The 18,876-nt window shown below is 35.4% G+C and overlaps 1 protein-coding gene across 3 annotated transcripts in view; it reads left to right on the top strand.

The window, feature by feature from the left end:
• Positions 1-18,876, top strand: part of LOC145259282 (dynein axonemal intermediate chain 7-like) — a 76,325-nt gene that overhangs the window by 49,196 nt on the left and 8,253 nt on the right. For all 3 annotated transcript variants that reach the window (XR_013864149.1, XM_080117148.1, XM_080117147.1), the window contains exons 12-17: positions 1,147-1,486; positions 4,933-5,039; positions 10,990-11,156; positions 14,732-14,818; positions 17,974-18,045; positions 18,277-18,426. Coding sequence is in view for 2 of the 3 variants with exons in the window: in XM_080117148.1 (XP_079973274.1) it covers positions 1,147-1,486; positions 4,933-5,039; positions 10,990-11,156; positions 14,732-14,818; positions 17,974-18,045; positions 18,277-18,426 (923 nt within the window). In the remaining variant the exon portion in view is untranslated. The remainder of the gene's footprint in view (positions 1-1,146; positions 1,487-4,932; positions 5,040-10,989; positions 11,157-14,731; positions 14,819-17,973; positions 18,046-18,276; positions 18,427-18,876) is intronic.

Raw genomic sequence — 18,876 nt, 5'->3', positions numbered from 1 at the left:
TTATTCTTAAAATTCAAAATAAAAAACTTTTATTCTTAAAATTCAAAATAAAACACTTTTATTCTTAAAATTCAAAATAAAAAACTTTTATTCTTAAAATTCAAAATAAAACACTTTTATTCTTAAAATTCAAAATAAAACACTTTTATTCTTAAAATTCAAAATAAAAAACTTTTATTCTTAAAATTCAAAATAAAACACTTTTATTCTTAAAATTCAAAATAAAACACTTTTATTCTTAAAATTCAAAATAAAAAACTTTTATTCTTAAAATTCAAAATAAAACACTTTTATTCTTAAAATTCAAAATAAAACACTTTTATTCTTAAAATTCAAAATAAAAAACTTTTATTCTTAAAATTCAAAATAAAAAACTTTTATTCTTAAAATTCAAAATAAAACACTTTTATTTTTAAAATTCAAAATAAAAAACTTTTATTCTTAAAATTCACAATAAAACACTTTATTCTTAAAATTCAAAATAAAAAACTTCTATTCTTAAAATTCACAATAAAAAACTTTTATTCTTATAATTCCATAGAAATATATTTCTTCTAAAATTTCAAATAAAAACTTTTATGTTGATTAATCGGACTATTATTCTCATCCTGGGTATTATTAGCACAACGTTTCGGTCGCTGCAACCTGCGACCTTCTTCGGATGTTGAAACCATGCTTCTTTTTCTCTACTAAGCAAAAGAGGGTTGGTCGCAGGTTGCGGAAAAAAAGAAAAAGAAACAAAGAAAGAGAAAGAAAAACTTCCATCATCAAATATTTATAAAAATTATTTAAAAAAAAACGAAGGTTGAGGGTTTAATTCTTAGTGGGGACGACCGAAAAATACAATTGCCAAGTACTTAGGACTTCTATCCAGTCATGGCTGACAGAATAAGAACATGTCACCTCTGTGAAGTAAATAAAGGGTTCCGTTCAAAATTTCATCCCAAATGACCGAGTTCAACAGAAACATTCCCAGGTTCGACAAAATACACCTGAAGAAAGTCGGGGGTTACATGGACCAAAACGTTGTGAAAATGACACTCAAGATGAGAGCAGATAATACAAGTAACTAATCCTCATCTCAAAAATTCACAAACGTCATGATGATTCGTGTTTGTTATTGTTTTTTTTGTTTTTGTTTTTTAGTGACGTATCCTCCCCAGTTACATCATATGGACTACATTGCTGATGGGGCTGAGATAATGCCCAAGACGGCAGCCGACACAGAAATCGGCAAAGAGGCAGAAGCTAAGGAGGAGACGAAAGAAGAATCCGAGAAGCAGGAGGAACCTGCCAAGAAGGAGGAGAAGGCTGAGGAGGAGACGAAGAAGGAGAAAGAAGCCATAAAAGAAAAAGAAACAAAGAAAGAGAAAGAAAACCCAAAAGAAAAACATGCAAAGACCGGGAAAGAGAAAGAAAAGGAAAAAGAAGTTCCCGTTGTCGATCCCAAAAGAGATGAAAAGCCGCCGATTGCAGTCAGCCTTAAGTGAGTTCCCCATTCGTCAATTAACCCTTTATGACCTGAATTATGATGTAGATGATTAAATTTTAGTTAGTTTAAACGATAATGATGATATGATTGTCTTCAAACTGGAAAAATTATGAAGTTCATTGAGTAATTTCATGATAAACTACCACTGAGAATTTTTGCATTTCATAAACTTACCTTGATTATTATTAGTGCTTGAAAAAAGTGTTTTACTCACAACAAACGAAATCCTCCACTCTCTGAGACAGATTGCGGCATACTGAATGTAAGCAATTCCAGTTGCAATTGTAAAGGACTAGGATATATATATATATATATATATATCCTAATCCCGTTACAAAAGAAAATAATGAAACGAATGGAATGAAGGAAACAAAAACTTAATTGCTAGATAAAATAAACGTGTCTTTTATTTAATGTTGAAAAATGAATGTTTTAGGGATAACATGTGTTCATGTCCGCGTTCGGGTGTAACCATCGTTTGTTGCGGGACTGGTGGTGTAGAAAGAAAAGGAAATGTGTGTTCATCTCACGTTTGGGTCACTATCGTTTGTTCGCGCATCGAAAGAGAAGTGAGCAATGTAGTGGAAATGGGAATGATAGTCCAGCGTGTAGACAAAGAAAAAGATAGCGGGTTGACATTAGTAAAGCTATGTGCCATGTTAGCAGGTCAGCTACGCGGAGGTGTTCTCTGGTACAAGTTGTAGATAGAGAGAGAGAGAAAGTCAATCAAGGTTATGGAGATAGAAAGCGTATAAAGTGTACGTACTGTTTGTTAGCTTTTTGCCCCACATATAGTAGCAAGTGGCGTGAGGTGCGCGTGTGCGCGCCTGCCGAAACGCCGGCGGCTGATCCATAGACCACTTACCTCGGAAGGCAAGTTGGAAAAGAAAGAAGCTGCTTATTGCTCTTGTTTTTATAGTTGTTTCCGGTGGTCTTTTGCGCATGTGTGGATTTCCTTTGAAAGGGGAAGTGACATTGTCCATGTGTGCGTACATGTGCGCGTATGTGAGTACATGTGTGTACGTTAGCGTGTGTGTGTGTATACACGTGAATGTGAGTGTATATATGCGAACGTGAATATATGTACGTGTGTGGACATGCGCGCATATGTTTGTGTGCGCGTATGTATATGACAAGAAATATGGCTTGAGATGTGAACGCATGTTTTTGTGTGAGACTAGAAAAGGCTCGCGCACAATCTGGAGGTATCTAGCATCTACCAAGATACTGAACTAATACGTACAAGGTGTGTTTGAATCAATTCCCACTTTATTTATGCCGTTATATTAATTTATTTTCGACTGAATGAATTAGTTCAACCAGATCATAAAGGGTTTAGAGTTGAACTTTTACTATGAAGATTTTGAGTCAGAAATTTTGGTGCATATTCAGATTGGCACTTATGGCGGCAATTAAATGTAAAGAAAATATCGAGAAGTTTGTATTTTGATTAAGTAGATTTTTTTTTTGTCTTTTTTTGTTTTCAAGAAAATCAAATTTTATTTAATGTCAATTCCAATGTCAATTCCAGTGTCAATTTCAATGAAGGTTGGTGGGGATGAGCAACGTTCATGAAGGAATCAAGGGCAGACAACCGACTTTCATTTCAAATTTTTTGTTGTTGTTTTTGAATGATGTCGGAAAGACAACTGAAACTTACGATTTAAAACAAAAACAATAATTTATCAACAAAACGTGTATTTTTTTTAAGTTCTTATTTTTCAGAAAAATTTTTTGCAAATAACAAAACCATTATTTTTGAAGGGTCATTTTATATAAGTTAAAAACAAAATGTAAAGATTATTAAACTAGCTTCGGCGTTCACTTATTGGAAAAAAAACAGCAAGTTTGTTTTTCAAAAAAAAAAAAAAAAAAAACTACTTAATCAATTTTTGTGATTTTTGGAATATATCATCTTCATTCCATAACAAGTAGGTACACGATAAAAGTTTTTCCTTCATTTTTGTTAATCGCCATAAGTGACAATCTGAATAAACACTGAAATTTCTTATAATAAATAATGAGTATAATTTTACTATTATTGTCATTTGGGGATATGTATCTGTGTACAATATTTTTATAGTCTTTTCTTGTAAGTTGTATATGGCATTTTTTTTTTTTTTTTTGACAAGGTAATCACCACTTATCAAGGCTCAGAAGCCACTCGGGGATAAGGGTTATTGCGTGTACAGTAATCAATGGGATAGTTCCCATTAGATCACCAAAATTAAGCAACGTTAAGCTTGGTAAATTCTAAAATGATTTACTATTTGAGAATTCCAGGAGTTTCATGTACTCTCTGCTTATCTCAGCATTGTTTCCAGTCGTCGTGGACTTCTACTTGCCACTGAACTCAAGCAGCGCTGATTTAGGAGGTTGGAGATTGTTGCAAACCTTACTTCACAGTTACACACACAACCACTCTTACACAGGTATCCGTTGTCTTTCAAGACTGAACGGAGGCGTCTTTTTTTTTCTACGTTTGTTTGATTTAGATTGCAGTAGTATATGTTAATGGTTTGAGATGTTGAGTATTATTATTATTATTATTATTATTATTATTATTATTATTATTATTATTATTATTTTTTTTATTTTTTTTTATTATTATTTATTTATTTATTTATTTTTTTTTTTTTTTTTCATTTTGAATCATTAATCAGTTCAAAATTCTGTAAAGGCTCCAGCATTCAGTCTAAAGATTCCCAACTGTTACATCGGCCGAAACGTTGTAAACATCATAAGCAGGATGGGAATAGTAGTCCGAATAATCCAAATCCTATTAGATTTGCAAATTTCTTGGAATATTCCGCTCTATCCGTTAATACTGTATCATTACTTTGGTGTTGCTTTTATTGGCTTTAGTGGTGTTCATCCTATTGCCAATTCCTCAAAATATTCTGCATATGCATCGGCCAGTGTTGGAGACAATGGTGATCCCATAGCAAGACCTTCTTCCTATCGATATATGTTTGTTAATGGATAGACTAGAATATTCTAAGAAATTGATCGATTACATGTATCGATTGGTTTCCTAGATGAATGGATGAAACTTGTTTGATTATTAAAGAATGCTCAATGTACGACACAGCTGGTATATAGTTTGTTTCTTATACAAACATTATTGGCTACATATGTGCATACATGTTTCAGTGAAATCCCAGTTCAAGGATAACACTTCATCAGACCAAAAATCTTTTTTTTTGGTCTGATGAAGTGTTATCCTTGAATTGGGATTCCACTGAAACATGTATGCACATATGTAACAAATAATGTTTGTATAAGAAACAAACTATATATATATATATATATATATATATATATATATATATATATATATATATATATATATATCAACAATTGTTTAAGTTCTCAATTTAAAAAATTTGGATTTATTAATTTTTGCATTGAAACTGATCTCACATTTCTTGCAATTGTAGAATTACCCAAAATATTTTATTTTCTGAAAATCCGATACCTGCAAAATGGAATGAACATCATAATGCCTGGGTCACAGAAGGATTCACAGACGTCAAGTATGCCGAAGGTATGTATCGTTCGACTAACCTTATTGCACGTCTCACACTTACCTGTATCCTATATCTCTACATGGTATATATCAGGGATCCTATGCCAATAAGTAAAGGTTAAGTTAACGAGTATGATATCTCTACAAAGCCAGCATTCACCAATTTATAGAGTATTGATGCCACGTCTGGGTTGGCGCACCAACCACTACAGGGTGGAACGATAAAATTGTGGCCCAAAAGAAAACAAAACTACGGCTTTATTTTTAAAATTTTACTGAAAAAAATTAATTCAGGTAACTTGATTATGTAGTAGAGCTGACATCTATTCAATGTAGCCGCTTTCAACTTCAATCATCGCCTCGATACGGGTCATGAACTTAAAGCAGATGGCAGCAATCAGGCTGGCTTTGAAGTCATGTTGATGATGTTCTTGCTGTATGACGAAATGAAGTAGTCCAGCAGGATCAGGTTGGAGGAGGAGGTGGGCCAGTGAGAGAAGAGTACAACGTCGTAGCACTCTTTTTGAAGCCAAGCCTGGGTCTCTTTGAACTTGTGGACCAGTGCCGAGTCCTACTGCCCAGGGTCTGCCAGCAACCACCTGATTGCATCAGATCACCACACTCTTCAGCGCATCCAGGTACATTTTGGTGTTGACTTTCAAGTTGACTTCAAAGATGTGAGGTGGCATGATGTGCCCCTCACTTGAAATCACACCAAAAACCATAACTGTGGCTGGAAATTCTGTTTTCATCACCCTGGGCACGTCCCTGTTATTTGTAGCAATCCATCAATGCATTTTGAGGGTGCTGGCAATGGTCCTGCTGTCATAACTTGGATCGGTAGAGAGTTTGAGTTGTAGAGTGGTGCATCTCTGATCTCACTCGTTGAACATTGTGTCACTTTCAGACATGATAGAAGGCTCCGATCACTCTTAGGATTTGTACACAAGTGGCCAACTAATAGATGGTCTGCAACAATAAAAGAAAGCCGGTTTTCATCAAATGGAAATGGAATCATGTCGTCTTTTCTAGGATGACAATTTTATCGTTTCACCCTGTAGTCTTGTACGCTTAGACAGAGTCCAATAAAGAGTCCCAAACCAATGAGTCAAGCTATGAACTGTGTCTCATCGTCACAATATTGCATCCCTGTGCTTATTTTACAAGTATGGAAGTATCGAATCTGCTGCACTCGTGCACCCTCATAAAAAATACCCTAATCAACATTATTCCATCTTTTTACTGTTGGGGTATAAATATGTCCAAGGACTTGCTACTGCGATAGCTTATTTCTTCGAACTGCTAGCCTTCGGAATTCTCTTCCTGTTTCCCTGATCTTACTCGTATACAGAAATTTAAATGTAATGTGAAAAAGTGTCTCGTTGCACAACTCCCCAATCAAGATGCTCCTAATTCACATTAATCACGTGAAGACTGTCAACACTATTAAATGAAAGTGTTTCTGCGAAACCAACTGGATTTGAACTTGGCACATCCAGGTTGTAAGTCCGTGTTGTTAACCCCTTAGCCACCATCACTTCCCTGCTGCTGCTGCTATCAACGTACCACGACTTACATATATGTTATAGATACATCAAATAAACACTTCCATTAGTTTACCATTAAATGTACGGTTAGAAGAACACTAAAAAGCTGCGATACATGAAGAAAGTGAAAGACAGATATGGCTGACCATATATGGAAGGTAAAGGGAAAGCATCTCTCCTTATGGGATGAAGTTCGAATCATAGACAGAGAAGAATGGTTGAGAGTAAGACGACTCAAAGAAGTAGCACATATGCTGGTTGACGATCAACTACTAAGTAGGCCAAGTATAGAATTTAACACCATATAAGAGCCATTAATTATAGCTGATAGTTAATATGTATAGTAATAAGTATATAATAATCTATAATATCAATCTTGCCTGTCTGTTTAAATGTATGTATGTATGTATGTATGCCTTAAACTTTTGACATAGGTGACTGATTTTCACGAGATCAATATCGATTTAAAGATCGACCTTTCAGACAACAAATATCGAAAAATTGGTTAAAAACATTGATTCGATATTTATAAAAAGTAACCCCCTCTTTTCGATTGACTAGCCTTAATTTAAACCTTCGCCGCTTCCAATTTGGCAATGAACGCAACGGCAAAGACGTCATTTTTTTTGTTTTTTTTTCACATCCTTTTCCTCCTTCGTGGTACAGGTTTGAGCCTGCCTACTACCACTTCTTTTTAGAGAATTGTCAATTATGAAAAACTTTAGCATTCAAGGGAGATAATTGTTACACATTTCTATTTGAGTTATCTCCAATGACCCACACAACTGCCATCACTCCATTCCATACACACACATGCACGCGCGCACACACACACACACACACACACACACATGCTTATATAGCTCTGACTTCAATACCAGTGTACAGTATATATTCTTCATAAATGAGCACTTTTTTTACAAGAGGGTAACCACTTATTAAGGCCCGAAGGCCACCCGGGGATAAGGGTTAATGAGTGTGATGTGGCAGTGTATTAATCGTTAATGGTGTAAGTTTGGTAGAATTTGATTATTTAAGGGGCGGTATAACAAGAACTTGTTTACATTAGACTTGAAGGCTACCATACTGTAGCCAGCCGGGAAGCAATGGAATTGTATTCTATAGGCGGGTAGTTCTAGGAAAGAAGCTTTGTTCATGGAATCTGTGTTTAGATTTAGGCACAGATAGAGAGTGGTAGAAACTGTTGATAGTTGTTGTAGCTAGTCGAGTGTTTTTATGAAAGTTTGGCAAGTGCGAAGGGGGGGGGGCATAGATTGGAGTTCAATTCATTCTTTTCTTCAGAAACGGACACTTTTATCTTCCCTATCAACGAGACATTCTTTGAACACCACATGGACTTTGTAACCCTTTTGTCTCCATCCATTCTTGTTGACCTTTTTCCATGACTAACACTTTTCTCTTTCCCATTCAAAGATGATTCAATAAAATTGAAAATTTGCAATTGTATTTTTGGGTGTCACCCACAGTGAGGATTTAGCCTTCAACCTCCAAAAGAGTGTAACTTTTACCACTGAATTTTACCAAGTATTATATCAACTGTGCCACAGGTTCTTTTGCAGTGGATAGACGATTTGGTAAAAGTTCTAAATTCAACAATATACACCTCAACAAGGTCAGAGGTTACATCAACGGAAACGTTGCGAAAATAACACTCAGGATGAGAACAGTAACCCCAAGAATCCAAATAATGCAAAGAACAAAATAGTTAAAAATGACTCCCCTCTCCATGTTAAGAATGGTTTTCTAAATAAAACTTTATTTCAGTACAACTCGTGTTCTGCATAAGTACCAAAATGGAACACGTACATCAAATCTGTTGCCAGGGACGCTGGGAAAATGGTGGGATCCTTCTACCGCTCCAGAAGATATCTCACTACTGATGCAATTCTCTATCTGTATAAAAGCCAAGTACGTCCAAGGATGGAGTACTGCTGCCACATATGGGCAGGAGCTGCTAAAAACAGCCTATTCTGCCTTGACAGAGTAAAAAATAGACTTTGTGGCTTAGTGGGGGATGCCCTTTTCTCTTCCCTGCAAACTCTCTCCCACAGAAGAGACGTTGCAAGCCTGTCTTTGTTTTATCGCTACTTCCATGGCAGGTGCTCGTCTGAGCTCCAATCCCTCGTCCCCCCCTCGCCAATCTTTCACGAGAAACACCCGTCTGGCTGAAACTACTGCCAATAATTTTCCCCACTCTTTATCTGTGCCTAAATCCAAACGTAGATTCCATGAGCAAAGCTTCTTTCTTAGAACTGCACGCCAGTGGAACTCTCTGCCGCTTGACTGTTTCCCATCTGACTACAACTTGGACGTCTTCAAGTCCAACATAAACAAACTCCTGACAAACCGCCCCCTTAAGTAAGACACTCTATCAAAACCCCCAATACTAATGATTACTACAATACTATCTCATTGATTACTGTACACGCAATAACCCTTATCCCTGAGTGGCCTTCGGGCCGTGATAAGTGGTGACCCCCATGTAAAAAAAAAAAAAAAAAAAATGTCAACGAATTCTCAAACATTTCGAGGCGATTATTTTTGGTTGATAGATGATTTTCTTTTTGGCAATAATATTCAGTGTGGAACAGGGGGAGGGTAGAGTTTTGTTCAATTTTATATTTAATTTTATATATATATAAATATTAGTATTTATTTTTATTTTCAGTTATTTTTATTTTTATACTTATATAAAAATAAAAATAATCATAAATGAAAATAATTATTAATATTTATAAATATATATTAGTGATGGGGTGATACCAATATTTTTCGGTCCTGGATATGACCTTAAACATTATATCCGATGGTGAGGCCCCAGCTTGCGAGTTTTGGAAAGTATGGAGCCACCCTTCATTTGCCATTGCTCCCAGGTCCACTCTGATCTGGAGTGGTACCTGTTAGGGTCCCAACTATGGGTTAAATAGAAACCGACTTGAAAAAAACTAATATATTCTATCAAAAAGTTTTTCTTCTGAATCATTGAATTTGGCATTAAATGACCTGAAAAGGGTTGATATACCGTAAAACAAAACTAACTAACCAATATTTTTCCCTGATTCCGATATGATTACCGTTACCATATGAAATTTCCGATTCCAATACAGATTATTTAGAAATCTCTAAATATTTATAAACAATAAATTATACGAAATAATGCCAAAAATTAAAAAGCAGGAAGAAAGCACTAAACTAAACAGAAATAAAGAAATCACACTAGACAAGGTTAAAAAAAGAGTCGCCAATCTGATAGGCCCTGAACTGGCATCTAAGCTTCAGCCGCTATCCCATCGACGAAATATTGCATCCCTGTGCCTGTTCTACAAGTATTTTAATGGTGAATGCTTTGGCGAACTGCAGACACTTGTGCCCCCACGACGTAGACACCCTTGACAAACCCGACAGGCAGCTAAATCCCACCCCCACACAGTAGAGATCCCTAGATGTAAAAGATCTTTCTACTCCAGTAGTTTCTTCCCCAGAACTGCTAAACTCTGGAATTCCATTCCAGGTCCCTGCTTCCTCACCTGTACTGACATGCAGAAGTTCAAGTGTAACGTGAACCGACATCTTGCTGCCTAAATCCCAACATAGCACCCCAGTAGTTGTTGCCTACCTACACCAAAGTGGCAATGTGCCTTGTTTGAGGTGAAAATGTAAAAAAAAAAAAAAGAAAAAAACACTAACAAGAAAAGAAAATCAACCCATTTGTATACCATGTCAGACTCCTCTCACAATTAAACACAGTCTATTTGAGTTCACTGACTTTATAACAATGAGGTATAGTTTAATTAAAGAAAAAGCATGAAGGATCTATTTGAGAAAAATAAACCCCACATCATACTTTCATGCCTTAAAAAAATGAGCTTTTATCAAAAAAAAAAAAAAAAAACATACTACACATGTCAGCTAGAGTAATAGCCTCTTAAACTCAGAGATAATCAGCATAAATGACCCAAAAGGTTGACATGCCGTAAAACCCAACCAACCAAACAAACAAACTAAATATTTAACTGTAAAGTTTCTATTTTTTACAATCACCGCAGAAACAGATGTTGAATGTGCATATATTTTCTCAAACATAAAAATACACTTGTGTGGGGGAAGGGGATCTATAAATTTTAGTTTTACTGGTAGTTTAAAATTAATAAACATTTATCATTATATTAGTGCTATCAACACTGGAAGATTTTGTCTTAAACAAAATCAGATTAAAAATATTATTAAAGGAATCGTTTTTGGCATCGGAAAATAGATACGATTTTTTTCCCGATTTCAATACTGATTCCGATACCTCAAAAAGTTCTGATTTTTCCAATTCCCAATTCTGATTCCGATTAATCGTCCCAACACTAATATATATATATATATATATATATATAAAAATTTTTGTTTTACAGATACAAATATTTTACACTTTAAGATGACCTCATTTGGAGTGTTTTCGTTGATACAAGATCGTTACATCAATATGCCGTTCCAGTCATGGGAAATGCGACCAAAGGGACTTAATCACGTTTGTCTGACAATCACCGCTGCTGTTTTAGAGTTGGAATTTGAGATCAAGGTTCTTGTTTGTTTGTTTGTTTGTTTGTTTTAATTAATTTATTTTTTTTGTGTGCATTTGCTTATGCTTCCCACCATTTGGTCTTGTGCCATATTTTTCTGCTATGGGAGGGAAGTAAAGACGGATTCACAGTGATATATTACATTGCTACATTATAGGTCTTCTGTTATTATTACACAAAGTAAAAATTTCAAATTTTAGAATTTCATCTGCCACTACATTCCAGGACTTTCTAAGAACAGTGCAGTGCAAACTCTTCTCTGACCAGCTAAAGAAAGACATATAAGTTTTCGTTTTTTTTGTTTGTTTTTTGTTGTTTCTTTTGCACAGGAATCACCACTTATCAAGGCCCGGAGGCCACTCGAGGATAAGGGTTAATGGGTATACATAAGTCAATGTGATTATAGCATAGTAAACACAAGTAGTGGAATTTTTGTAAGTTGGATTACTTGGGGTGACGGTTCATCAAGAACTTGTTTACATTGGACTTGTAGACAATCAGATTGTAATTAGCTGGGAAGAGAGTTCCACAGGCGTACAGTTCTTAGAAAGAAGCTTTGTTCATGGAATCTACATTTAGGTTTAGGCACAGATAAAGAGTGTGGGAAACTATTGGTAGTGGTTCTGGCTAGACGAGTGTTTTTCGTGAAAGTTTGGCGAGGGGGGGGAACCATAGATTGAAGCTCAGACGAGCACTTGCCATGAAAATAACGATAAAGCAGAGACAGGCTCGCAACGTCTCTTTTTTGGGAAAGAGGTTGCAGGGAAGAGAAAAGTGCATCCCCCACTAAGCTATGAAGTCTATTTTGAACTCTGTCAAGGCAGGATATTTTGGTCCATGGAGAATCCAACAATTGAACCCACTGTCTTCAATGGTTGGCTGAGAACAGGACCATGCAAGCCTTTCTCCTGCCAGCTAAAGTGAATAAGTAGTCACTTGGACACACATCAAGAAAGATGCAGAAGGGGCGAAAAGTGGGATTTGAAGAACTAATGTCCAGAAGGAAGAGAACTCTGGCTTGTACAAAAAGTCTGGGAAAACCCCATTGGCATTCCCTAATAGACACGCTTCAGGTTATTAGAACTAAAATAACCCTTTCCTAAAAGAAGAGCATTCTGGCCTACAAAAAAATGTAAGGGCTATGTATACGCATGGTTGCACTGTAGAGAACCTACTGTTGATTTTATGAAATTATATATTTAAATTAAAAAATTTTTTTAAACATTACATATATTATATATTAAATTTGACATATAACGGCTTGAATTAAAGTTTAAAATGCAAATATCAAATATCATGAACATGTATCGAAACAAAAACATTCATTTCGAATGCGCCCCTGTCATATCAAAGAACCTATTGTTGATTTCATATGCCTGACATTTCTGCTTCAGCGGTGATACTGATTTGAATTTAAGTTTTAAATGAAAAAGTTAAGCTCATGGTTCAATTGTGCTTGGAACAAAAACATTCGTGTCGAACATGTCTCTGTCATATCAAAGCACCTACTGTTGATTTTATATACTGGACGGACCTTTCTGTTTGTGCCGTAATAAAACTTCTCAAATGCACTTGTGATGTTAGGCTGAATAAGATGCTAACTTTGGTCAAAAGTTTCTTTTTTTTATTTGCATTTTTTTCAATTATCAGATGCATTCTAATATTTATCTAAGAACGCTGCCAGATAAATAAAGTACGTTTGTTTGAAATTTCATAAAAATCGGCCCAACCGTTTCTTCAGATAGACTTCAATGTACATTTTATTGGCTACAAAAACACTTATTTGTTATATATTTGTTTTTTTTTAATCACTTTTACTTTCTGTGGAGTATTTTATTATTTAGAAGATGTGCTAGAGTTACTTTTAGAAAAAAAAAAATGCATGCAGTATACCGAGAAGAACAACGATGGCAGACTTGCAAGATTCTGTCATCGGTATAAGGCAGTTATCTAACTCTGTTTTCGCTCGATCTAAAGGGTTAATAAATGCTTTCTTTAGAATCAGCTGGTACCTGCCGGTTATCGCCCAAGCCATCACTAATCGCCAATAACCAACAGTGCTGACAATCACAGACAGTGGCTTCCACTAGTTGCCATTGGAAAACAATACCTGACAGTGGAAGCCAGATTATTTAATTTGGGCTATTTTCCAGGGATGGCAGTGACCACGAACAACGACCACAGTTTAATTTGTTTTCGAGGAGGGAGGGGGGTCTCTAACGATTCTGTTCTGAATCTGTCACGCTTTCACTGGGCAACGCCAGTGAACGGGTCCTACTAGTAGTTGGATAAATGTTTGCAAATAAAATTATTTATGTTAAAATCTTTTAATAGAAAAGAATGTTAAAACACAAACAATAATTTAAAAATAGGTCTCACCTCTACAGTCTGACATGGTTTTATGTAGAGGTCACCTAAGATGACGTGGACTTTAGGAAAGAGCTTGAACGACATTTATCATTTTTTAGTCAAGAGTCGGGAGTCAGAAAGAGCAGACCGAGTTGGTAGTCAGAGGAAGAGATGATCTTCAGATGGCTCCGAGTGTAGGAGATCAGAAATGGCGATAGTTAGGACTAGCGTTGCAGTTTCCCAATGAGGGAAACTTCCGGAATAAAGCTGCTGTAAATACCACCAAGATTTCAAGTCGCATGAATCTTCATTTGCAGCTTTTCCGAGGATCCGTCAAATCAAGACTATGGGCTAGGTATGTTTTTCCATTGTCTGACGTAAAACCTCAGAAACTGTTATGTGTCCTTTTCTGTTGTAAATGTTACATGTTTGTTGTTAAACTTTATCTATTAATATATCAACACTGTCGTAGTAGTTATACATTTCAATGAACAAAAGAAAAACGATCTTAATGCAAGGCGGTCATAGATGAACACACGTATATACACACGTCATATGGATGACTGTGGCACGTATATACAAACGTATATACACTCTGTATACACACATTCATTAGAATAACATTTTATACCACTAGACAATGCATGAATTCAGACACACGTACATAATATATACTCCACACAGTATGCAACATTAATATGCCAAACTAAAACTTGAAAAATATATAACAAACACCCACAAAGTTGGTAAATTTTTATTGGTTTAGCCCTGGGTGTATAATATCTAAAAAAATTGCTTAAATTTATTATTTGAAAATTAAATCATTTAATATACTCAAGAGATATCATTTAATATTATCAAGATATACATGTGTCTTTTAATGTGATCATGCTAAGGAAGTAACTCTCATTTTTTATTCACGGATTTATTTCCCTTATGCCAACTCATGTTATGTGTGCATGTCCAGAGAAATGGACTGAACAGAGAAGAAAGTGGGATGGGGAGTGAAAAGGGTGAAAAGGGAGAAAACGGGGGAAAGAGAGGGATAGAAGTTATGTTACCATTTTTGATCCAGGCAATACCGGGTAGCCCTGCTAGTGTCTTCTAATTGTTGTTTTGCATGGCTTTCTGCACTTTGAGGTTTTCTTTTTTTTTCTTTGCAAATAAAAGTTACTGATTGGTTGATTAATTGATTGACTGCTTCTGCATTTTATTTGACCTTCAGGATGGCCTTTGCTGTATTACACTACCAGATACTCCTGGAATAGCCCACATTAAGGATCAATGGATGAAGCCGGAGCAACTCATCAAGGTATACTACTACTACTACTACTACTACTACTACTACATCATCATCTCATCATTACGATACAATTTTTTTTTCCAGCCCTCGATTATGGTATTTGCCTTGCATACTTTGTTATTTATAATGTTATTTGATTCTATACATGTGTATTATATACTGTACTGTCTTTTGTTACTAATTTTTATTATATACCGTATAAAATTTATATACTGTATAAAATGTTGCTTAAACCCCGCCATACGTCGATTTCACTTTACAATCCCAACCCCGGAACGGATTAATGGTGCATCCCGGAGTTCTACTGTACTGGCAATTGATTCCACACCAACCTATGTCTGGTCAGGTCTTCATTTATCCCTCTTTCTTTCAAGTACATCCTTATTACTTCCCCCCCCCCTTTGTTTTCCTTGACCGTTTTCTACCAGCTGACCCTACTACCTCAACTGTTATACGCTTTCTATTGAAGAACTCTCCTCTATTCTTTCAAATGTGACTAAGCAAAGTCTCCAATTCTATGCACATTCCCCTATGCTGTCTGCATTTAATCTTCCTCTGAGGTCATCAGATCTAAGCGTTTATTTATGACTCACATTACACATACATCATATCAATCTTATATCATTTCTCTTCATGCAACGTATGTCCTCAACCCATATTAGCTATGTTTCACTTGTATGTATCAGCACACTGCACAAACATACCGAATAGACTCTTTTTTTTTTCTTTTTGCTCTTTTTTCACTGTGTCTGTTTTACAAGTACTTTAATGGAATGTGCTCTGATGAACAGCTAGCATTTGTGTCCCCTCGACGTACAAACTCCCAACTAATCAGAGAAGCAGCAAAATCTTACGTTTATTATAATCATTTTTTTCTCCTCGGACTGTTAGACTTTGGAAATTCCTCCTTGTTTCTTGCTTCTCTGATTGTACTAACATGCAGAAATTTAAATGTAATGTGAACAGACATCTCGCTGCTGAACCCCCACAGTCTCCTGTTAGACACGATCCCAAATAGTAGACCCTTCGGCTCCAACTAGCAATATGTTTATTTTGGGATGAAAATGAGTAAAAAAAAAACCTGTTTTACATCAACCAGGAATCCTCACTCATTCTTTCAACGTAGCCATGCCACCAACATCTGCTTTATTCTTAAAATGAACAGTATTTGTTGAGGTCCTAGATACTAAAGACCTTCTACTCTAATACTTTCTTCCTTCGGACTGCTAGACTTTGGAAATCCCTTCCCGTTTCCTGCTTCCCTGACTGTACTAACATGCAGAAGTTTAAATGTAATGTGAACAAACATCTTGCTGCACAATTCCCCACAATCCTCTGTTAGACATGATCCCAAATCACGTCCCAATTGCAATATGCCTTGTTTGGTGAAAAAAAAAAAAAAAAAACGTGATTAAATTGTGGTTCAAATAATCACTTACTGCCGTATTTTGTGTGACTTGGCATTAAACATCATTTGAGTTCGATCCGAGAGGCCATGAATGTTGCATGCTGCGTCCAAATGATAAATTTAAAGACCAGCAAAACTCTGATATTGATGTAGCTGGTCATGAACTGTGAGTTAGCAATTTATCAACATTCCTTCATCTTTGAGAAATCTGTGAGAGAAAGAGTTGAATTAGGCCTAGGAAAAATGAGTGAGTCTGCTAGCTGAAAGTAAATGACTGGATACAGAATGGACGAGAGATTTTTGTCTTAGAAAAAAAAACACTTGCAAATGTGACTGTTTCACTCGCAAAGTAAAGCCCTGTGTTTTATATTTGCATAGAGAAATCAGTTTTGTGGGATGACCTGATGCAGGCAAGTACATGTACTATAGCATTTGGTCTGATAAAATGAAATAGTAATATTTCATTTTATCAGACCAAATCCTGCATCAGGTCATCCCACAAAACTGATTTCTCTATGCAAATATAAAACACAGGGCTTTACGTTGCGAGTGAAACAGTCACATTTGCAAGTGTTTTTTTTTTTCAGGTTGCGACTGGAAATAATAAGACGCTTACTTTTTGTTGATTATTTTTTTTTTTTTTTCACCGTTTAAATGTTACTTGTATATTTATCTGGCTCATTTTTAAATGCTTTTTTTATCTCAAATATTTACTTTTTACAAAGGGATTAGCAAACAAAAGTTGGCTGCTGACACATGAAGAATGTCAGCGGCCATCTTTGCTAATCCCTTCATCATAAAAAAGTGAATATTTGAGATGAAAAAGGAGCATTTAAAACAGGAAAATAAGTAATTTTTATATGGTTTAAACAACTAAATGTTATTTTTTTTAATTTTTATTACATTTTCACCCCAAACACAGCGCATTGTAGTGTAAGGGGCTACTATCAGGGACATGAGCTATTGGGATACTATGTAGGGAGTTGGGCAGCAAGATGTTGGTTCACGTTGCACTTGAACTTCTGCATGTCAGTACAGTTGGGGAAGCAGGGACCCGGAATGGAATTCCAATGTCTAGCAGTTCTGGGGAAGAAACTACTGGAGTAGAAAGCTCTCTTACATCTAGGGATCTCTACCGTGTAGGAGTGGGATTTCGACACACTGCTGCCAAAAACTCGCTACTCCAAATCTCAACACTCTGCTGTCAAAACTTAAGTCTAGAACACGGCGCACTACTGACAACACTTGCTACTCTGACATCCAAATCCAAAATTAACCCAGTCTCTGAAAAAATCAGGCTTTTTATATCCAACCGGAAGCATCTAATTTGCATATTAGATGACAATACTGCAAGCATATATAAAGATAAGTCGGCCATTTTTTTTTTAATTAAAAATTTTTTTTTTCGTCTGCACGGAACTCTACAGACTGAGCACAAACAGGTTTGTACTAATCTTTTAAGTATTTAATTACAGAAGAGCAACTTATTTTGCCTTTAGTAGCATTTCGGCCCACATTTTTATTGGTTATGATAATATTTATTTATTGTATATTTGATTTTTTTTAACCCTCTTTTCGTTTGTTGACTTCTCTGCTAAATTCCCGAAACTCTGTATAGTTTCCTAAATAGTTTGTGGAGTTATCAACGTTTTCGTGACAATTTGGAAATACTTCATATAACATGTAGAAGTAAAGCTCAGATAAGATTGTGCTTTTGTTATCTAATATAATTCTCTATTTTCGTTATTGTTTGTAGGAACTTCAATGGTGTGGTGTCAACATTTTCCCGTCCATCGACACATTCAAATATGTTTGCAGGCAAAACAAGGTACGTTCTTACGCTGGTGGAAATTCCATCGTATGTAAGGAAATTCCATTGTGTATAAACTCCAATCTACTTTGAGAAAAAAAAAAGAGCGAAAAATTATGTGTAGTGGTTGTGGTGTAATTGTTCGAAGGAATAACGAGAAATAAATAATGGATGTTATCAAGTCTAATCTAAAAAAATTTTTTTAAACATAATTTATAATTCATTTCTCTTTCTTTCTTTCCGATCTAGAGTACTATCCTTGAAGAGCATACCTACCAACAAATGTCTCTTGTTGCCTCGGCCATGGGATTTACTTGGTCTCGCTGGAATGGATGCACTGAAAGAGAAAACTTTATATTTCAAGCCATTGAATGGTTACTTGATGAACCGTTGCGATCGGTCAGTTTAGTGCATATTTTTTGTATATAATCATCTTTTTAATCATAATGATTGTAACAGAGTTTTTCCATATAAACGTCACCCTTATACATGCTCGTTACTTATGAAACAGACAAGAAAGACCAGAGAACTTTCAATTTTCTGTTAGCTGAAATCGTAACAATTAAAGTGTTTGTTTAATAACATGTCGTAGACAAACCATAAATAAATGAAATGTCTTTGTTTCTCACGGTTTTTTTTATACAGTATTTATTTTTTTGCATAATAACATAAATTGAATACAATAAGCAAATAAGAATAGTAATGTGGTGTGATACCATTCACGTTACTTCAAGTTGCTAATAATAAATAATTATTTTATATGGATCCATTTTTTCATTCCTTTTTTCTTTTTTTTTTCGATATTGTATACACACAAATGTGAACCTGTAAGTACCTATTTAATTGCCT

Source organism: Euprymna scolopes, chromosome 34 (assembly GCF_053919585.1).
Source record: "Euprymna scolopes isolate OS-2025 chromosome 34, ASM5391958v1, whole genome shotgun sequence".
In the NCBI taxonomy this organism is placed as follows: domain Eukaryota; kingdom Metazoa; phylum Mollusca; class Cephalopoda; order Sepiida; family Sepiolidae; genus Euprymna; species Euprymna scolopes.
This window is presented reverse-complemented; position numbering and strand designations above follow the sequence as displayed.